Below are 23745 nucleotides of genomic sequence, written 5' to 3'. Positions count from 1 at the left end.
CCAAATCTAATTAATATCAGTTATATGAATTATTGTAAAAAGTGAATGAAACTCAAATTTTCTATTATACTAAAAACTACTCTTGTTTGTTTTCATTTCCTTTTTTATTTTCGAAATTCATAAAAATGAAACATTTATCATTTTATATATACCCTATTTACTCATTCCAACCAATTAATATTCAATAGCTTCTAACACTTTATTTTCAATAAAATTATAAAAAAAAATCACAGGTAGAAGTTTGATTGAACTCAACCACCACCTTGAGTTAACCATATCAAACTAAAAATGTATATTTAATTCGGATTCAAAATTTAAAGGCATATTTATTTGCATCCATTCAAAGTTTATGCAAGAAGGCATATTATAATAACTTTGAAAGAATTATGTTAAAAAACAAAAAATATAGTCAGTATAATTTATATGAACATCTTTTATTATATAATAATTTTTTTTAACTTGTTTTTCACTTTCTTTCACTTAATCTAGAAAAAAAAATTCACCCCTTCCTTTGTTTTCATCACACTATCCAAATAAATAAAATAGTATGGTGGACTCTGGTTAATCCAATAAGTCAAATCTAATTCATTTCATTTATATCTTAAATTATTTGGTGGACTTAACTATGAGTGATTAACAACTTGTCATGTATTCAAACAGCCTAAAATCAACCATATATTTAAACAGGCCAAACTTACTTAATATGGTCCTTGAATCAACTACCATATTCGTAAAAATAATGTGCTACGTGGAGCATTTTTCAAAAGCATTATCATTGATTATATCACTCATGCACATGCTTCATTATTTGGTCATTATCTTATTTTATCTTTCTCATGAGTTAAAATCTTGGTATTATTTTATTGTGTCTTTCATGATTTCTTATTATGCAGTGAATTAATTATTTATGGCTAGGTGACATCCGCCAAAGAACTCCACGGATGGCCACAACTTCACTGTGACTGCACAAATCTCTCCAACCTGCAAAATCGAAAATACCATTTTGACCAAAACACTAATTTCGACAATAAAACCCCTTCAAAGAACCATAAAACCCTCCACCTAATTGTTTGAAAGTTCCTGCAGGCCCAAAATTTAAGTAAAATGGCCACCAAAACACTCCCAGAAAACTTCGTAAACTAATCAAATCAATGTCCCACTTTTTACTCTCTCCCCCTCTCTGTATGTGCAAGTTCTTTACGGTTAAACAAAAGAAGCCTTATCATTTTTACCGTTAAAATATGCCGCTTAAGATTTAGTTCTAAAACTAAGGTCCTGATTTCAATCTTTTTGCACTCTGTGACCCTAAGATGTTACCAGCTCCCCACTGAGCTGAAACATCATGCTGATAGGGGCAATTGAAACCATTTCGGCACCCTTTTGAGCTTTTAAAGTATATGCATGGTTTCTGGATTTTGTGTTTCACTTCTCCTTCTTTAAAGTTATGTACCGGTTTCATATCTTGAAGGTTACTATGACGAATACCTATGTGTGGGTCCTGCATATCTTGCTTATCTGCACCATGTTGCCTGATGAGGTTTTTATAGTAGTTGGCATCCTTTACAGCAAATGCTGATGAACCTGTGCTTAGTTTATAAGGCAATGTACTAGCAGTGGATTGCACCGGATTCACAACAGCATGCAAGTTCCTCGTAAGAGATGGCAATGGACCAGTGCTTAAAGTGCTTAATTCACCAGAACATACGGACGCCACTGCGGCGGCTCGCTTTGGCCCAGATGCCAGAGCTGTATCTTGTTGATACTGAGTATTTAAAACAGGGGAAATCCCACTTGACACATGGTGAATTTGATTGCTAGCAGACCTGGGTATATGAGATGCAGGTGTATTTGTGAGCAATGAAACTGAGGGTGTTACTCGCTTACCAGATACAGGCCTAGACATTGGAACTGATGCAGTAACAGGATTATCATGAGCCGAAGACAACAGTGAAACTGATGGAATTGCAGGCACTGATAGAGTGGCTGGCTTGTCAGGTGTAGGACTCAATGCTGCAACTGATGAATTTGCAGTTTTCACCCCAAAAGGCAATGAACCTACTGCACTTGTATGTGTAGCCCCAGAAGCTTTCACATCAGCAGATGTAGACAACAGAACTGGAATGGCAGGCTTTACACCAGGAGTGGTATCCACAGTACTTGAGGAAGCACTTATGGTGGTAGCTGCAGTTCTATGTTCATTAATCAACTTGTCGAGTATTTTTGGATCATTAAATATTTTAACCAGTAAATCCATATCAATCGGGGACCCTTGCTCAGAACTCCTCATAATGGTTGCAACAACCGAAGCTGCCAAATCAGCTTCCAAACCAAAAGATACTCCACCCAAGGGGATCCCTGTACAGGGATCTGAGGAATCAGTATAAAAGGAGTTAGAGGGTGAACGAATGGAAGTTTCAGCAGATATATACTGCAGAGGGTTATCCAAGGGGAAAGGGTTCCCAGCTACTGCCACTTCAGGTAAAATATCCATAGATTCTTCCTCTTCAATGGGAATGATAGGGATGAGGGGAGTTACGTCATCATCATAATCTTCCTCTTCTACGTCCAAAGAGACAGAAGGGCTAAACACCCAATCGCAACTCAACAATGTTAGTACGGAATAAAAAGAAGTACCACAAAAATTTGTACACTAAGGTGAGACATTTTACCAAGGAGGAATGGCTGAAAGACGGGGATAAACAGCTTCAAGCACCCTATTTTCTCTCAGTTTCTGATTCTCTTTCTCCCTACTTTCTTCACCCGCTACAACACACCATTTAGGACTGACAACAAACTGTAATATAAAAATAAAGAAATTGATATAGTAATTGAAGAATGATAACAAACCAGTTGGAGATAATGGCTTAAAAAACAATAAATATTTAACAAGGTTAGTCACTTGCAAAAGGAGATTCTAAATAACATGCGACAAAATTACCGGCAGAGGGCATTCCCATTTTATCGGGGAAATGCTGGAGAAATCAACCTTTGTTTGTTTTAGGAAATGACTGCTTTCAAACCCAGGGGGCAAATCACTAGGATCAATTATAGTGGAATTTGAATTTAGCATCGATGTCTTTACTTGAAGATGATCTTGAGAATGTTGGCCTACTTTTGAGGGGAAATCGTCAGACAAAAACAATTTTACCTGTTCGGCCACAATTATTAATGTTACAAAAGAGGGGTTGATGTGAAGTTATATCAGTACATAATTAAAAAACACTATAAATAAGCAATCACAAAAATACTGATATGTTGGAGCCTCATGAGAAGAATACATCTACAAATCGAAGATAACAAATTCACTAATAACAACATCATACAGTTTAAAAAGAATAGATTATGAGAACTACAAAATCCCATTCAAAGCACAAAATAAAGAATAATATCAGCTGTTGCAACCAGTTAGGTAAGCAGTTAGTTACTGAGAGATCAAAATGAAAATAGACTCTAATCAATCCACTGTCACCCGCTTCCTGAAAAGTTTCGGTTTTAGGTCATTAATCAAACCAGAAGCCAAATTTACATTTCAAACAAATAAGAATACTTAAATTCCAGTAATGAGTTCTATTTATCTCACTTCTATCTGAGAATTGATTAATAAACTGCGATGAGAACAATTTTTCAAGGCTAGGACACATTAAAACGTATTCTTTAGCTGAAAAGAATTCAATACAACCAGTAATAAAACAGAAATATCCAATCTAGTCCTATTCAATGCAAACGTCAAAAAATAGAAGAACAGAACAAAATAACCAAATTCTTCCAATTCCAATGTTGAAATCAACCACAAATCTAACCAAACCAAATCAAACTTACAAACATATAATTACTAATGTTTTATGAAAGTACAATAATATCCATACTAATATATCTATTTTCTTATCCTTACTGAGACCCGAGCATAAAGTTTCACAAAGGGATAAAAAAAATAGAAAATTATATATACACAATGTATTATGTATTATACAGACACACATGTATGCGCTGAAACTTAAAGTTGCATAACCAAGTCAGCAAGTCAAAGTGTCAATTACTGAATTACACAATAAAGGAAACCATCAAATCAAAAACAAGTTTAAGCCTCTGGGGCTTAAAGACTAAGAACAGCTACTAAACATTAAAATCATTCAATTATCATCAACATCATCATCTTAAACCCTCTAGGGCTGGCCGTGAACCCATCATGGCTGAGCAGAAAACACGCAATTTTGTGTTTACCAACTGAGTCTCCCCTGTTTCAGTGGTATTTTTGCCCTTTGACTAAAAAAACTAAGCAGCAGGAAATCTGCTTTTGAGTGCAATTTCAGCCACTATTCTGGGGCAACAGCCTCTACTTACCAAGCATGATGCAATGACATCTTAAAAGAAAGGGTGTCTACTCCCCATCTTCACAGTTGTGGGCAATTAAGTAAATAACAAAAGCCTTATTCTACTAAGTGAGATTGGTTACATGAATCACCCTATATCTTCGGATAATTTGACTGTAATAGTATTTCCAACCAAAGACAGAATGTCATTTTACTGTTTCAAGTAGGAAAAGTGCCCACACTCCTTATCTCAACAATTGTGTCAGATTTAATAATAGGCAGTAAACAACAAAAGCCATACTGAACTAGATGAGGATGGCTACATGAATCACACAATGTCATTGGACAACTTGATTTGGTGAGATTTCCAACCAAGGAGGAAATGTCATTTCTGTCTCACATGGACACAACTTCTATAAATTTAGTCCCTTAGTAATTAAATTTATAGATGCAATCCGTACTATAATCAATGCACACCTACACTTTGTTTAGAGTAAAGAAGGATTGACATGATAAAAAATGGATTGCAAAGGAAAATAACAATCAAAGGGATTTTTTCCATGGGCCCACCAAAATTAATTTCCATCAAACCAAAACTTGTTGCACTCTTATATAAATTTTGATCTCTGTAATCCCCGAAGCACCCAATTCCTCAACTGTGAAAAATTAAAACACTCCACCATCAGCCACTAATTCAGTCACTACCACCTCACCAGCTACTCACAGGACCACACCACTTTTAGTCAAAGGGGAACAAACCAGTCTGAATCACAGCTCACACTCATTACTTCTCTGGTTTAACAGTAAAATACCAATTTAAATCTGTTCATTCACATGTTGAATCTAATAAGTGGCTTAGACCAATAATACTGCCAATTCTCAGTCCATCTATTTGAAACAACCAGTCCGAACCAGTTTATAAAACACTAACACTAGCTTCAACACTTTGACATGGCTAATGTAAAAATTATAAATCACACTACACATTAAAAGTTAAATCTACATAACATAGAACATACAACAAACAAGATTAGTATACTCACCTTCCTATGAAGGTGTCCTAGCAAATCTTTCAAACCATAAGGACACTACTAAAACACTTTGGTATATAGTTCGGACACTATCTATTCTTATTATCATTCTTGTTATACAATTTTGTTAGGACAAATGATATACAAGACAGGTGTAATGTTTGTTATGGCTTCTGAAATTAGCATTACTTAGTAAGACAATTTTTTTGGTTTGTGACCATGACAAGATTGCATCTGTTTCTAGTAATACAACATCAAAATTCATGGTTCAATATTTGGTCAAACTACAATAAATTGTATGATATCTTAATTTAATTACATGTCTTGAACATCACTAACAAATTTATTCCATTACCAACATGATATTTTACTTACTATATACTCTTTTGCAGCGGCGGATTATGAAATTCATCTAAAACAATTACTTCAATTACATCTGGGTAGTAAATTATTATGCACAGATTCGCCCAGATTCCCGCAGTCAAGATCTCACATATCAGTGAAAATATTTTTTATTGTTTTCTGTTTTCACTATTTTCTATACCAGAAAACAAAGTTATTTTTGGTAATTAAAAGTGAAAACAGAAACAAATAAATAAAAAGTTTTCTCAGACTAAACAAACTCTAGGTTCTACAAAAAATACTATACTTTCTGACTAAGTTAATTGTTTTAGAAAAAGTGGGTCAAGGAAGGGCTGAAGCACATCTTCTAAGGAGCCACTTTGTTCTTCATGAACTGCTGGACATGAGCAGTGTCAACAGTGTGGTCGTTGGGGCAACAACAGAGATCCACTGAGGAAATGACTGTGTATCACAGTATTAGCAGCAGAGCATGATGACAATGAGAATAATGATGGGGTTTAGGCTGTACAAATGCAGCCATTATGTTTGTGAATTCATATCAGGGACAAAGACAACATGCATGCATCTACCACTTTCTCAACATGCATAAAAGTTGAAAGCAGCAAATAGTGCCACTATATTAACAGCACAGAATGCTGCAGCAACCAACGGAGATTACACACAAGGTTTTGCAGTGTGCTCTTATGCTGCCATTTTACACCTCTATTTAAAATCATTTATCAGTTCTGTTTCAGAGCACTTATCAAGGCTAGTTGTTCTGTTTCATTGCACTTTTCATTATCATTTTCTTATTATTATCAGTTATTCCTTGACTGTTAACTATGTCTTTAAGCTATGATTTTTTTAGTACAGATAAATTTATCTTAAATCTTGAGTACTTTTCAAGTTTAAGGATAAGTCATTATATAAATTAATTGCACTTTCTTTATCTTTAGTGAAACATTTTTGGGGTGGTCAAGTGCCTCTACTTGCATTCCAAGATTTAACATTTGTCATCAATAAATTGTGACAAACTGAGATGAAATCCTAAGATATGGCTAGCAGTACAAAAAATATTAGTTGTAAACATCCATGCAAAGTTTGAATTAACAAAGTTTAAGGAAATGTTTACTTTGAGAAAATATTTTACTTCTTGTATTCACAATTAATTACAAATGCAAATTACATTACTTTTACTTTGTTTCTACTTTCAAATACTTCTATCAAAAACAATGTAGAGTCTTCTTTTTATGTTAAACAGCATATAAGCCTTTATTTGGTATTAAACAATTTATAAGTCTTTGCAAACAATAAACCTTTATTTGGTGTTAAACAATACGGCCATTTTCTAATACCTATGAAAATAAAATATGAAAGTGAAAAATCCTTTTATCAAACCAAACAAACCCTTGTTTACTAAGGAAATAGAAGTACTACACCCAAGGTTATCAAATAAAGGACAAAGACACTTCATGGATTTTAATCTGTATAAACATTTTAAAGTTTAGGATTATGTCACCAACTTCTGCAAGTTTCATATTAACTGCAACACTCATAAACTCTTTAATATATTGTCATCATCAACTCCCAAGTTGTAATGCACATTACATCTTCACCAACTAATAAAGTTTTATTTTGAAACATTAGTTTCTTATATTACAAGTATCAGTAAGATTTATTGTTTACTTTTGATTGAATTTTTTTTCCGTTTGCGAAATTTAACAATTTTCTGTAATCTAGCACTGATAAAGAACTTACACACTTAATGAATCTTGTAAAACGTAGTATTTAGATTGTAATTTTCTCCATTGAGTTATAAAGAGTATTCTTCCTTGTTCTTTTTCACATTTCCAGATTTTCTGCAGTCATGCGCTACTTAAGTACGCACACATTAAATTTTAAATAATGACATTTTAAAAATTTCCATTGTGAGGTTCTCTCAGTATTTCTTAATTACTCTTTTTCTTATTATTCTTGTTTTCACAATTTCGAATTTTCTGTAAACTAGCATTATTAAGCATTCATCCTCCATTCAAATTAATGAGATGTTTAAAACATATTTTAAAGATTTTCAAACTTTTCAATGGAAGATCTCATAGAGTATTCTTCCTTATTGTATTTCTTCTTATTATTTCCAAATTTTAATTGCGTATACACGCATTTAATTAATAAATAGTTCAGAACAAAATACCTAGATTATATTTTTTATCCATAAAACCTTTTTTTTCATTTTCTTCCTCTTCTCAGTATCATTATTATACATTTCTCTATTATTGTTAATCTCGTAAATTCCTTATCGTTAGTAAGATTACTATCATTTTCATTATTATTGTTTTAATAATAATTTAATAATAAATATATTGATTATTATTATTATTATCGACAGCAGTGACCCCTGTTTCTTGATAGCAGCCTGTGCATAAAATGTCAGGAAACACCGCAGAAAACACAAAACTCAAACCAAATAGGGCGTAGGAACGACATCGCACAGCGACAGCAAAGGAGAAGAAGGATTTGAATAAACGACAAGAAATCACTACAAAAAAAATTGGCTAAAACAGAGAATCTTGGATAAAAAAATCGTCAAATGTATATACCTGACACAGGTTCCCTCCAGTAGCCCACGAAACCCGGTTGGATTTCCTTGCTCGCTTCATATTAAATCCAGAATCAAAGTAAAAAAACACTCAGATTCATAAGAGAAACGGTTAATATGAGAAAAGGCAAAATCAAAATCATTAACCAACAAATGCGTCGCGTTTCTACAACGAAATCTCGCGCGGCACAGAGAGAGAAGAGAGAGAGAGAGATTGGGAAGGGGAAACCCTAGAAGGGAAGAGTGGCGTTTTTGGGGGTGGCTGCTATCCTTATATAGAGTTTGACGGTGAGGGTGAGGGTGAACGGGGCGTGAGATTAGGAAAATCTAGGGAGAGGGTGATGGTGGCTTCTGTTGGCAGTGACAGCGCATAGATGCAACACTGACGAAACGATACCTTCAATTCAAGTTTGTGTGTGTGTGGTTGCGTGAGTTGGGTTGGGCCCAATGCATTTCAAACAAAACAGCGGTGCCAACAGTATACGACCAATGCGCATTTTAGCTCTTCTGCTTTTTTTTTCTAATATAAATTAAGCATTTGCTTTTGAAACCGACGTGTGTGATTAGAGTACATAATCTTAAATAAACAATATCAATTGCTTTACGTCTCTTTCTTCGTACCGTAAAAATCTCTCTTCGTTTATATAATAATAATATATATAGCTTTGTATACCTTTTTTCTTACATATTTTTTTTATTTATACTAACTAAAACATTTGTCGTATCCATATTTTTTTAATTTTAATTACAGAATAAATTCATTTTCTTGTTCGACGTATATGATGATAAAAATTTAACCTTACTATATAAAGAATGTTATATAAATTTTTCATTTTCTATATGTGTTTTGTGGTTTTCTACACGTGAATTTTGTATATGTGAATTTTCAGGATCATAGTAATAAGATACTAAAGTAATTTTATATGAAAAGAAATTAAAAAATAAAAACAAACATGTAAAATAAAAAAATGAGAGTAAGAATGTGCTCTGTCTTTCTTTCTCCACATTATCTTCTTTTTATTCCAAAACAAAAATCTATCTCATAAAAAAAATTATTTCTTAGATCTTAAAATAAGGAGTTAGTTTATTTAAAAAAAAATATCTCTTAACATTAATTTAAAAAAAAAATTAAGTAATTCATATAAAATGACAAAAATACTCTTTTTCGTAATTTTTAAATTTTAAAAAAAATAATGAGATGAGATATATTAATAATGATAAAATTGAAAAGAAATTGTGTACCCGAGAAATTCTGTTTGAAATCGTGAAAAGTCAAAGTTTATGGGTACTCAATTCAGGTGCATCTGATAATATTTTTGGTAATACTCATTTTCTTTCATTTCGTAGCGTAGTATATGTCGGTTGATTGACAATGAATCTATGGAACTTTATTTTTTTGCATCAGATCCCCTATATCATATTTTGCATCACCGTATTCTAAACATTTGCACAATTGTTTAGGTTATCTATACTTATCAAAATTGAAGAAAATAGTTCCAAACCTCATGAAACTTCAAATCCAAGAGTGAATAATGTCAATTAAGAAAACATGTTAAATATTCCTATTCCAAAATGAATTAAAACAAGATGTACTCGGTTTATAATTCATTTTGCAATATGGTCCAAGTAGAGTCACATCTTAGGATTTCAATATTTTGTTATGTTTTATCGATAAAAAAAATTCTTTGTACTTTGATTTATTTGATGAAATATCGATCTTAACTATTGTCTTTAAAATCTTTCCTTAATGCAACAAAAATTCAATTTAACCAAATGTATTTTAAGTCTAACTCAATCCCATAAAACCGACTCATGAGATTGAGGTTTGCACCCACTTATATACAATGAACTCATAATATATAGTTTCACACACAAATTGACAGTCTCAGCATGAGGAAGTGTGTTAGAGATCCCACATCGACTAGAGATTAAAGCCTTTCATAATATATAAGTGGGTGCAAACCTCACCTCATTGAACCAGTTTTATGGGATTAAGTTAGACTTAAAATTCACTTTGTAATATAGTATTAGAGTCATTTTGATCATATCCTAACGAGTATTTGTTAGTTTATCAGACCACCTGTTATCGGAGATTTTCTATTCTTTTAAGTTCACATGTCTATCTGTACTATCCTATTTCTCAAAGAACCTTTATTTCATGTCTCTCTCGTATCTTTGTGTGTGTGTTTTGTTTATGATATGTTTTATAGGTTGGACAAAATCTCTGCAAGAATTATCAAATGTGTTTTTTTGAACTATTCTTATATAAAAAAAAAAGTATTTATCTATCTTTTCACATTCAAAATCCATTCACTTCTTGAAGTTCCTCTCTTCCTCTAAATTTACCATAACCATTATCACATCTTTTGACCACTTATCAACGCAAAACACTTTTTGAAGTTTTTCACCACCATTTACCCATACTACAACATTCATAATTGTGAATCAAATTATTAAGGGTGTGTTTGGATTAGAGGGTGTGTGGGAGTGGAAAGTTGAGGGTGAGTGAAAGTGGAAGTGTGAAAAAAGTTGATGTTGTTTGGATTGGGGTATGTTAGAGTGGATATGTGAAGAAAGTTTATTGAAATTTGTGAGTGATGTGATAGTTGTAAGAATATTATAAATTATTTTGAATAGTAAAGTTTGTAAGATTACAATTTTACCCTTGTATATATAAAAAATAAAATAATGATTAATCCTATTTCATATTTTAGTTAATTATAATTTAAAATTAAAGTATAATTTTATTATTTAACATTTTATTAATTAAAATTTATTTTTTATTTAAGTTAATTTATTTACATAATTTTAATATTATATGTGAATTTTTAAATTATGTTATGTTATATATAGAAATATATAAAAAAATTAATTAAGTATTTTAGATGATTAATATTATTTATTATTATATAAATTTATTTTTATAAATAATTATATATATATATATTTTATTATTAATAAAATTATTAATATTTAATATAAATAAAATAAAATAAAAATAATAATAATAATAATAATTATTATTCTTTATTAAAATTATTTGATTTGCATTTATTATTATTATTTTATAAATTAATTTTAAATATTATTATTATTTTAATATTTATATTATTAGTATTAATAATACTTTACATTATTATTATTATTATTTATTTGGGTATACACAGTTTATTTAAAAAAATTAAATGATTTTAATTAGCTTTTGTGGGTAAAAATGTAATTTAGAGATGTCTAGCTGGCTTTCTCTTCTCCCCTTCAGCTTTCTCTTCATCAATGAGAAGCTCAAAAATTCATCAAACTTTCCTTTTCACTTCCCTTCTCCCTCCTCCATCACTGGAAGCAAACTTGAAACACCTCCTCATGCGGAACCAAACACAACCTAAGGGTTGACATATCAACAATTATATTTGAAATGAAAATGTGTACAGCAAATTTGTAAAATAAAAATGAGATGTGAACAATAAACCATAAAGCATTGTGTAATTTGTAAAATGAAAATGAGATGTGAACAATAAACTATAAAACATTGTGTAATTTGTAAAATGAAAATGAGATGTGAACAATAAACTATAAAAGATTGTGTAATTTTATTTTTATGTTGTTTTTTTTCTTAAATAAACTTCAATTGACACAAATCTTTAAATTAAAATCTTTAAAGATATTGTCATGTAAAATTACTTTGAGATGAATTTTGTATTTTCATTGATTTTTTTTTTTACATTATTGTACTCGTTGCTAAGTGTAATAAAGAAAAAAAGTACAATAATAAAATATTTTATAATACATATTTTTTTCCACATAATATATAATATGATTCATTTAAAATAACCAATGTATTTCAATTAACATTAATAATATATTTGAATATAACTTTAATTCACACAGTGATTCATTATAAAATAACAACACACTAAGTACTTGTTTGTGTACCTGGTGAACACACTAAGTAAAAATATTATTTTAAATATCTTTATTCACTAGTATAGAAATAATTAAAATGATTTAATATTTATTTTTCATAAATTTTGCATGTCCAAGATCACATTTTTTACCGAGTTATATAGTCTTGGTCATACTTGTCTTTATGATATTATTTTATTTGGTATAGTTTGTAACATATATTATTTTCAAACTCATACTAATATTCTACAAGTTTGAGATGAGTTACATCACTTGCATCTAAAATTTTATTTAACATGTCTATAACATATCACACCAAAATATTTAATATATCTATAATACATCACACCAAAATATTTAATATATCTATAATATATTATTATTATAATTAAAGTTATTTACAAGGGCAACAGTGTTGACTGTCTTCCTAATTTAGGAGTTAGGATATATCAAAATAATAGACATTATTTTCTTACCAAGAAGTTATAATAAAATATAATTAAAATTAATTTTAAAAATTAAACTTAACAAAAATACAGTCACAGAATCGCGATAATATTTATATTTTCCTAGTAATTGGCAAAAATACCAATATTAAAACTACCAAAAAGTAAAAGTAAATAGATATAAATCGTGTTAACAAATAAAAAAAATAAAACACTAAAATTACACTTAGACCGACCTATAACAAAAAGCAGCAAGATTATAGGAGAAAATCGTCATTTGGAAGCATTGGAAACAGGTGACTTCACTTCAGTTCTGGTTACGTAGGTTTAGTTCTCGTTCATTTGATCAACGACGATTGATTCATTATTGAATCTTTTCAACCATGAGAACACGAAATGCTGATCCCGCTTCTAAATCCGCAATCCCCAAGAAGACGCCACCACCGAGGAAATCCCCTGCGGCGAAGCGCACCGTCGCCACCAAAACCAGAAGTACAAAGAAGAAAGAGGTTTCACCCGCCCCCGATTCCAACACCGATCAACCTCCTCGTAAGCCCTTCCCCCTCTTCTGTTTCCGAAGCTTAGTTTGAGAGTATAGAAAAGCAAGACTTGCACTGAAATCATTTGTTCAGGGTTTCATGTTTGCTTCATCTATGTCGTAGTATTATTGGGGAATTCATGTTTTCTTTTGTGATTTTGCTGTATTTTCTATTTATTTATTTCATTTAGGGTTGTCCTTGTTTGAAACTGTTGATTATTTTTCAGTGCTATTTTTTTAACCTTATCTGTTGTTGAAATTTATGACAGTGGAACAGAAACCGGTAGCTAGTGGTAGCAGTACAAAAACTGTGAAAAGGAAGGCTCCAGGGAGACCTAGACTTAAAGCAATTGATACTCCGAATTTGGAAGAACAACGTGAGGCAGTAGCTGATGAAACTCCAATTGAAGACAAAACCGAGGCTGCAGAGAAAGTGAAAGATGTTGGAGTTGTTGATGCAGATAGTATCGAGGGTGAGAAAGAGGGGGAACAAGGTGTTGGGTTTTCTGAAGAGAAGTCGATGGAAGTGGATGAACCTGTTGTTGAAAAGGGAAATGACATGATGGGAGTTGAAGTAAATGCTTCACAGGATGTTTCTGTTTCTTTTCAGCGACTAGGGCGGCCCATTATGGACCTCAATATATCTGCAGATAATGAAGATTGTACTGGTGAAAAGGAGGGTGAGAAAGGAAAGGAAGTGTTCAAAAATCAAGAAGGGGACAAAGGAAAGGATAAGTTGAAAGAACAGGAAGTAGATGAAGGGAAGGAAGAGGTGAAAGTGCATGAAGGGGACAAAGGAAAGGAAGAGTTGAAAGAACTGGAAGGAGACAACGGAATGGGAGAGTTGAAAGAAGTCGATGGAGAGAAAGAAAAGGAAGAGATGAAAGAACTCGATGGAGAGAAAGAAAAGGAAGAGTTGAAAGAACTCGATGGAGTGAAAGGTAAGGAAGAGTTGAAAGAACATGAACCAGAGAAAGGTAAGGAGGAATTGATAGAATGTGAAGGAGAGAAAGGTAAAGAAGAGATGATAGAACAAGTAGGACATAAAGGAAAGGTTGAATTGAAAGAACAGGAAGTAGACAAAGGAAAGTTGAAAGAGCAGGATCCAGAGAAAGCAGAGGAAGAGGAAACAAACCTTTTTGGACACGAAGAGAACACTGTTCCTCTTGGTCTAGAAGTGAAAGCCCAGATGCAAACAGAAGATGCTAATCCCATTAAAGATGGTGGTGAAGGACCAAAGAGTGGTGAAAAGTTAGATCTTCGAGAACAAGGGGGGAGGGTGGAGCTTTCTGAAGAGGATCCGGAGGAAGATCCAGAAGAACCTCTAGAAGAAATTGAGGCGTTGGAGCAGGAGCATAGGGAACTGGAGGCCATTGCAAATCAGCGAAAGATTAAAAAAGAGCATGAGATTTTTGTTGGTGGGTTGGATCGTGATGCTACAGAGGAAGATCTGAGAAAGGTTTTTCAGAGGATTGGGGAGATAGTTGAAGTCAGGTTGCATAAAAATTCTTCAACAAATAAAAACAAGGGCTATGCTTTTGTGAAGTTTGCTAATAAGGAGCATGCTAAGAAAGCTTTGTCTGAAATGAAGAACCCTGTTGTATGTTTCTATTACACCTGATTGTTTATTTCCTTGACTTTACAATATTTTCTTTCTTTTGCTATGTTTTTACCTCCCATTGTTTACAGATACATGGTAAACGGTGTGGCACTGCACCTAGCGAGGATAATGACACATTATTCTTGGGAAACATTTGCAATACTTGGACAAAAGAAGCTGTAAGTGTACGCATGTTTTTTTTTGGTTGCAAGTGTTTACTTCCCTGGCGTGTTAACTTATTTCTCAATATATGGGTGGCAGATCAAACAGAAGCTGAAGGACTATGGTATTGAAGGGGTTGAAAACATTACGCTTGTCCCAGATGTTCAACATGAGGGCTTGAGCCGGGGCTTTGCATTTGTAGAGTTCTCTTGTCATGCAGATGCCATGCTTGCATATAAGAGGCTTCAAAAGCCTGATGTTATCTTTGGCCACGCTGAACGAACTGCCAAGGTAGCCTTTGCTGAACCCATACGTGAACCTGACCCAGAGATAATGGCACAGGTGAAGTCTGTGTTTATTAATGGTCTCCCTCCACACTGGGACGAAGATCATGTGAGGGAGTTGTTTAAATCTTATGGTGAAATTGTGAGAATCGTGTTAGCACGGAATATGTCTACTGCTAAGAGGAAGGATTATGGATTTGTTGATTTTCTTACACATGAAGCTGCTGTAGCTTGTGTTGATGGTGTAAATAAGTCAGAAATGGGTGATGTGGCATCAAAGGTATTCACTCTTGTTTGTTACTTGACTCTGATTTTATGAGCGTACAAAATTATTCTCCATTTTTAGTGTCTTCCCTTCTGCCGGTTTTCAGAATGTTGGGAATATCAACTTCTACTGCATTATTTTTAAACTATAGTACCTCTCCCGTCTCATTTTTAAGCAAAAACCTAGAATTTTCTATTTAGTTATTTAATTGTTATCACCTTAAGAACATTTTTTTTGCAATTGTATGGATTTATCGATTTGGTGTAGTTTGAACTTATTAGTCATGCCATGTGCATTACTAAACTTAGTTACTCTATAATTATGGATTTATTGTGATGAAACTAGGATTGCATCATATTGTCTATTATTTTGATTGGTTATGGTGTTGAATGTTGAATTGATATGTATTATATCGGTTTTTTTCATATAATGTAGACCTGTAAAGTTCGGTTTACATAACTCCCATGAATCTATTTAGAGTTTTGAGTCTGATAACCTTGCCTACTCTTGTCGGAAAAAATCTGCATGATTCTGTTGTATCATTTGCCATGGTGTCTACTTGCGATGGTGGAAATAAAGGGGGATGAAGTGGTTGTGTATGTCCTTATAGTAAGGAAATGGGCCATACTGGCCATACTCAAGAAAACTATTTCTCTTTACATGGCTTCCTTGACAAGACAATTGATGCCTCCAATCTAAGTAGATTGAATCCACGTTTTCCAATGAAGGGTACCATGAATAGTTAAGGTTAAAATCTAGCAGCCAAACACAATCATCCACCTAGTCTGATTTGTCAACAACTTGCATTTCTCAAATCGTGAAAAGTCAATGTCTATGGATACTTGATTGAGGTGCCTCTGATCATAATTTTGGTAATAGTCATTTTCTTCCATTTCTTAGTGTAATTCTAAACTTCTGCACGATTGCTTGGGTTATCTATACTTATCAAAATTGAAGAAAATAGTTCTCAACCTCATGAAACTTCAAGTCCAAGAGTGAATCATGTCAATTAGGAAAACATGTTAAATATTCCTATTCCAGAAAGACCTAAAACAAGATGTAACCTTGTCTTTTCTATAATTCATTCTGCAATTTGGGGTCCAAGTAGAGTCAGATCTTAGGATTTCAATATTTTATTATGTTTTATCGATGAAATTTTTCGCTGTACTTGGATTTATTTAATGAAATATCGATCTGACTATTGTCTTTAGAATCTTTCCTTATTGCAACAAAAAATCAGTTTGGTCAAGTTATCAAAATTGAGGGATGATACTACTAAAGAATACTTTTCTTTTGGCTTTTCTATTCTTTTAAGTTCACATGATATTTTACATCATTCCACCTGATACACCTTAGCAAAATAGTATTACAAAAAGAAAAAATAGCACTTGGTTGAAATTGCTTGTACTTTGTTCCTTGGTACTAATATACCAGCTCATGGTGAGGTATTCTTACTATTTGCTTCCTTATAAATAGAATGCTCTCTTCCTTTCGTAACAATCACATTTCCTATACTATCCTATTTCTTGATGAACCTTTATTTCATGTTTGTCCTATGTCTTTGTGTGTGTTTGTGTTTTTTGTTATGATATGTTTCCTGGGTTGGACAAGATCTCTGCAAGAGTTATCAAATGTGTTTTTTTGGGCTATTCTTATCATAAAAAAAAAAGTATTAATGTTATTCTCCAGAAACTAAAAACCACTACAACTCTGTAAGTGTCATCTTTTTTGAGGAGATTCCTTTCTTTCTCTTCACTTCAAGATGCTAGTTTTGTTGTATCACAAGTCTTACTTGTTCCATTTGTTGAACCACAATCATCTCCCTTTTGTCATTCTAAATCCACTCACTTCTCGAAGTCCCTCTCCTCCTCTAAGTCTACCATAACCATCATCACCTCCTTTGATCACTTATCAATGCAAAACACGAGAGACTGTTGAGTTCTCTTCTTGAAGTTCTTCACCACCATTTACCCATACTACAACATCCATAATGTAGACCCTGATTGATCCATAACTTTTTGAAAACGTACTTGCTTTACTTGATAGCCTCATTCTATTAACAATTTTCTAAGTTGTCATCAATTATCTCTTTTTTTTACCTCCTTTGTCTCATCCATGTCCTCTATTTTGATCTCCACAAATGTACTTGAAGCACTTGAGCATCATGGATGGCAACAAGTTATGATTGATGAAATTAAAACTTTTGACCAGAACCAAACATGGGAGCTTGTTTCTCTTGCATCTAGAAATAAGACAGATGGATGTAGGTGAGTTTATGCTATCAAAGTTGGACCAAATAATCAAATTGATGACCTTCAAGCAAAACTAGTTGCCAACGTGTATACACACATATACAAAGTCTTGATTATTGTGATACATTTTAAGCAATCTCCACATGCTTGGTTGGTCAAATTCAATTAGATTGTATAACTTGTGTTGAAACATAGTGAAGTAGATCATTTGGTCTTTTGTTGTCATGTCTCTCTTGGGAAATGCATGTACTTAATAGTGTATGTTGATGATATAGTCATTATGGGGAATAGGGCCACAAAAGTTTCTATGCTAAAGAAACATTAATGAAATCACTCTCAGACCAAAGATATTAGATGTCTTAAATACTTTATGGGTATTGAAGTAACTCAATAGAAGGAAGGTATTATAATTTCTCATAGAAAAAATGCCTTAGATATCCTTAAAGAAACATGTATGATTGATTGTAGACCATGCATTCAAATAAGAAATTAATGACAGAGCATATTGAACCCTTCTTAGACCCAGAAAGATATATAAGATTTGTTGGAAACTTATTTGTCTCATTATTACTAGACATGACTAGTCTTTTGTAGTTGGAGTGGTTAGTCAATTTATGCAGGCTCCTTGTCTTGATCACTGGAATGAGGTCATTCACATCCTCAGATACCTTACAAAGACTCTAGGATAAGGACTGCTATATGAAGATATGAGAGATATCCAATTGACTGAATATTGGGATGTTGATTGGTTAGGATCTCCTATAGACATGTTCCTTCGAGGCAATATTGTTTCTTGGAAAAGCAAGAAACAAAATGTGGTTGTTCAATTTAGTCCCAAAGCTGAGTATAGAGTGATGAGACAACACTCTTTTATGAACTTGTGAGGATAAAACAATTCCATTAAGAGCTAATATTTTATGAAATTCAACAAATTAGCATGTATTGTGATAACTGGGAAGCTATTCATATTGCTTCCAGTCCTATACTTCATGAGAGAATCAACCATATAGAAATTGATTATCATTTTGTTCGAGAAGTTGTCTAAGAAAATTTGTAGGAAATTTGTCACCTCCAATGATTAGCTTGCATATATTTTGACTAAGCTCTTGAGACCTCAAATTCAATTTATATGTTCTAAGCTTATTACATACAATTTACATGCTCCAGCTCGACGGAAATATCAAAATTGTTAACTTATTTGAATGGGTTAGCTTGTTAGAATAGGTTAATTTGTTTCGTCCTGTCACCTATGTGTAGGTTGCTCATATCTTTTTGAGTATCTCTAATTCAAGGGTCTTCATAAATATATGAATCAGCTAAGAGATGATTTATCTCTTAAGCATTCTTTCTATTTTCACTCTCAAGTCTCATTAAATAGGTTTGTGAGCTAAATGAACCTTGTTCTCCTTTACATTTCCAAACTTCTTTAGAAGTGCCATCATTCCAAACCCATAGTTTTGCCATTGTCCTCATCTTAAGGTTTTCTCTCTCTCTTATCCAAATTCTACTGTAGTATGCCAAATTATGTTCTTTCTTTTGGATCTGTACACCTTCCATGTGAGCCTATCCCTTGCCCATAATTGAAAAGCTTATAAAAATCCAGGAAGCTTTGAAATATCTGTAGAATAGTGTGCTGTTGTGTTTGATACTTTTTGGATACGACACTTATTGGATATGCATTCGACACATGCCCAAAACTCCTGAGCTGTGTTCCAATTATTTTCTTTTTCAGCATACATACCTCCTCAACACATCTAAGACACTTTCTCGACACAACTTGAACATGAGTAAAGAATGTGAACTGACACCTATTTTCAACTAAATCTTCCTAGATACTATTATCTTAAAAAAAGAAGAAATTGAAAGAAATAACTTTTACTATAAATAATGCAAGATTTATCCTTTTTTTCCTTTCTCTATTAAGATATATGTTTCTTAACTAGAATTCTATTGTGAGGGTCGTTATTTACTCTAGGGAACCTGTAGCAGATTTGTTTTTACATTGTGAATTATATAAGTCTTAATTCTTGATTGATATTTTTTGTCATATTATATATACATGCATACATACACATATATGCAGTGTCGCCATGTCCTTTATTTTGGACATTAGCTATGCTCTGGTGCCTGTCATTGTTGTGTTGCAGTGGGTGCTTCATATATAAAATCAACTCTCCAATTTCTCATATTTGGGGTCAGAAGTTTCCCTTCTACATCTTTAATACACCTTAATATATTCTTGTTTTCTGTTTGCTGGTTTTGGCAAGGAAATAAATCTTACATTTTTCATTCTTTGTTCTTTTGTAAAACACTTCAAAAACTTTAGTGTGTTTCATTCACAACTTTTCTATTTTTATTTTCAATCATACCAATACCTTGCTCAAATTTTAGCATTTAAAGCACTGAACCAAACACATAAAATGATCTGCAGACAGATATGGCTGATATAACAACGGTTTGTAGATTGATAATAGAACAGGTATTGAAAACCATTTGAGTGTGTTGCTGGGTTCAAGAGTCATGACCCGATTGTCAGCTAAAAATTTGTGTAGACAAATTGTTGGGTCATGATTTATAGGATAAATTTATATTTTTGTAAAACACACTATGTTGAATTGATGGTTACAAATGTGCAGCTTGGTTTCTAATACAGATTTGTTTGGGCAACAAGCTTTCTAGGTCACTAGTAACAAACTGGGCCAATGAGGCAATATGAGGATTTCAACTGTGTTTTCTGTTGTTGACTGGTGCAATGAAAGGAAAAGTACAGCTAAAGGCTCTTTTGTTCTAGGAAATTTAGGGCAGATATTAATGTTAGAAAACAGATTTGTTGACTCTTGTGTGATACTTGCAATTATGTGAGTTTGAGCCTATTGGACCGAGCTACTCATCTACCAGGAAAAGATTAATAAGTTTTAAGAGCAAGTTAAACCCATTTTACTACCTAGAATTGTAAAATCATATGATTCTGTAAGTTAATTTGAGAGTTTGATGACAATGTTCATTGATCTCCTTCACTCCCTCTTCCCCCTCGCTGGCTCTCAAAGATTAATATTCATGACTATCAATATCATTATTTTGGGCTTAATTTCTATTCTACACCCATCTAACATTCTAATATTTTATTTTTCTTTTTATTTGGACTTGGTTTTGCATCTGGTGCAAATATTCAAATTTTGGCATGCTTTTCAGATAAAAGTGAGAGCTAGACTCTCAAACCCTCTGCCTAAAACACAGGCTGTCAAAGGTGGTATGTGTGGTGGGTTCCGAATTGGTCATGCTAGGAGTGCAGCCTTTTCAAGACCAGGTAATTTAGGTTTTTCTCTGACAATTAACTTGGAACCTAAATTATATTGTTGAGTCCAATATTAAATTTATCTAATCACAGTCCCTACCTACTACAGGGAGGGGGTTTGGACGAGGAAGACAGCCCTTCAATAACAGGGGAAATTTCAACAGGGATAGGAGTTTCTATCACAGTGGACACAATCAAATTGGAAGAATGGGTTTTCGGGATGACTTTGATTTTAATATGCATCCGGATTTCCGTCAGAGGCAATTTGGTCCACAAGGTTACTTGTAGAGAGACGTGCTATAATTTTAGTTCAGATTTATTTTTGCATGCATTGGCATGAAGGTTTTTGAATGATTTTATATTTTACTATATTGTAAAGCAGGAGCTGTGAGGGGTGGACATTATGTTGGTAGCCGAGGTGCTTCATTTGCTGGACCATCTAGACCTTATCACGATAGAGCATGGTATGGTATGCCTGATGGAGGCCCTAGTGAGCCTATTCCTCCAAGGAGGACCTACTCCCCTGGTGGACAATTTGACATGCCTTTTGTGGGAAGACATTTTGATGATCCATATCTATACGATGACAACATGCATGGAATGAAACGTCCGTTTTATATGACTGTAAGAATTTATTTTTTTAATTTTGCTTATAAATGTGGTTGTATCTCTGTAGATTTTTTTGTTAATTCCATTCACAACTAAAAGATACTAACTAATTTGAATTTATTGTATTCCTGTTCAAGGACCCTGAACCTGATTACATGGGGCCTAATAGACTTCGTCCCCGATTGGATTATGCAGATCCTCCTATATTTCATGGAACTCATCACAATGGTCTAACCTTTACTCCCATTTTATTCTTAATCAATTGCTCATAATGTGGATTATATTCTTGTTGACTTTTTTCTTTTTAAATTCTTTTGTAGATTCTTTTGGGGCTGGCAGCAGACAGTACCCGCCGGACTATTATGGTTCCGATGTTAGTTAACATTGTCTAACCTATTTTTATTGTTCATATAATTAAATTGTAATATCAGTTACAAATTTTGCTTTTCTTGTTACAGTACGGTAGAGGTTCGTATTCATCTTATTATGGGGGTGATGGCTCACATGGACATGGATACTATTATTAGTGTGAATCATTTGGTAAGGATTATTTTGTAGAATTTTATATTCCGATTTGGTGCAGTGAATTCTCTTCTAATATTTTGTGGACCTTTATTCTTGTGTAGGTGGATCTGGAATTGTGGGACAGACATCTTCAAATATAAGCATGCTGCTTCAGCATGCAATTCTGAAGTTGCATATTTATTTTACACACTTCTCTTATTCCTCTTCCACCTGGTTTGTTTCTATATATCTATATCTATTTGGTCATAGGTGGTATAGACTAAATTGTTTAATGATTGTCGGGTAGGTTGTCTTTCTGGTCCTGGAGTAAGGTATTAATAAGATTATATGGAACGGGCTAGTTTTTCTTTAACAACTTAGGTATGATGAGATCAGGGACTTGTATTTGAGGATGCTTTGTTGAATGAACAATATAAATCTGACTCATCGAATATAACTTTGATGATCGGAAAGTTTAAAGGACTATTGGAAGTAAAAATACTTATCCATGATGGATTTATCTTTTTATCAAGTGATAGACAAGGTTTGGTATTTGAATATACATATTGAGGCTCTTGTGGTTCTTATGGACGACTTTGGAGAGTTTGCTACAGTTCACTTTCATTATTAGGAGCCAATATTGATCTGAACTGAAAGCTTTACCATTTTTGGAGTTCTTATGATTGGCTGGGATCCTTCAAATATTTATTGGTATCCATGCATAAGCAGCAGCCTTGTTATGGTGTACTTTATGCTTAATGAATTTACTGGAAGACTAGACTAGGGACTAAATACAGTGAAAGGCCGACTTTCATTTGGGATGATGTTTCATGGATAATGCTATGCTTATGGAGCAAATGATCTATATTATTGGTTTGATTCCTTATGATACTAAGTTATTACTAATTTGGGTTTCCTTGAGGAGATATCCACACTCAGTAATTGCTGAAACATATTGTGAATCATCAATCAAATGGAACATTTTTGTAGTGAAGATTACTAGGTTGCTTCTCTTTATATAGTGTTTTAGATTTTTTTATTGTAGTGTCATTAGGTGGGCGGTTTTTTGAAACGAATTGTGAAGCACCAATCATATGGAACTTTGGAAAAATGTTCATTTTGCAGTGAAGATTTCTAGGTTGTTTCTCTTTCTGTAGTTTTTAGAACTTTTATTGTAGTGAATAGGTGGTGGGTGCAAAATGATAGGAATGCTAATTTTTTTATGTAGCATGGACCAGTGCCTGTCTCTTGAATATTGAATGATTAAGTTATGAAATATCTAAACGTTCGAGCTGTACTAATTTGTTTAAAAATCACAAAACTCACCTAAAGCAGTTAAAAGTGTAATGTGTCATGCTTAACAGCTTAAAGGTTAGAACAAGACTTGGATTGAAGATAAGTAGAATGCTAGAAGATTTGGTAGTCGTGCATTCCATTTTTTACTAGGATTTTCTTTGGGTGTTTTCTATGTGTGACCTTACATTTCTGCTGTCTTGTCTTAGAAGTGTCGGTAGTGTTGTTTTCTTGTAGCTTATTAGTTTTTAACTGTCTTTTACACTCTAATCTATGGTGACAATTATGTATTTTGTTATCAAGTCTCTTGAATTGAGT

The 23745-nt window shown here is 33.0% G+C and overlaps 2 protein-coding genes across 2 annotated transcripts; one reads left to right on the top strand and one right to left on the bottom strand.

Moving 5' to 3' along the window:
* Positions 1–975: 975 nt before the first annotated feature.
* LOC137808452 (zinc finger CCCH domain-containing protein 6) lies at positions 976–8753 on the bottom strand. The gene is made up of 4 exons (XM_068609572.1): positions 8281–8753; positions 2939–3148; positions 2670–2794; positions 976–2582 (listed from the first exon to the last, which is right to left on the bottom strand). The coding sequence occupies exons 1-4, from the start codon at positions 8338–8340 to the stop codon at positions 1268–1270; spliced, it is 1710 nt and encodes a 569-aa protein (XP_068465673.1). The 5' UTR covers positions 8341–8753; the 3' UTR covers positions 976–1267.
* A 4115-nt stretch (positions 8754–12868) lies between these two features.
* Positions 12869–22660, top strand: LOC137808448 (uncharacterized). The gene is made up of 11 exons (XM_068609567.2): positions 12869–13174; positions 13433–14763; positions 14853–14942; positions 15025–15489; positions 20919–21033; positions 21131–21298; positions 21404–21645; positions 21768–21858; positions 21951–22003; positions 22089–22170; positions 22257–22660. Exons 1-10 carry the CDS (start codon positions 13009–13011, stop codon positions 22155–22157), a joined length of 2790 nt encoding a protein of 929 aa, XP_068465668.1. The 5' UTR covers positions 12869–13008; the 3' UTR covers positions 22158–22170; positions 22257–22660.
* The last annotated feature ends 1085 nt before the right edge of the window (positions 22661–23745 follow it).

Source organism: Phaseolus vulgaris, chromosome 3 (assembly GCF_051622355.1).
Source record: "Phaseolus vulgaris cultivar YP4 chromosome 3, ASM5162235v1, whole genome shotgun sequence".
In the NCBI taxonomy this organism is placed as follows: Eukaryota; Viridiplantae; Streptophyta; class Magnoliopsida; order Fabales; family Fabaceae; genus Phaseolus; species Phaseolus vulgaris.
This window is presented reverse-complemented; position numbering and strand designations above follow the sequence as displayed.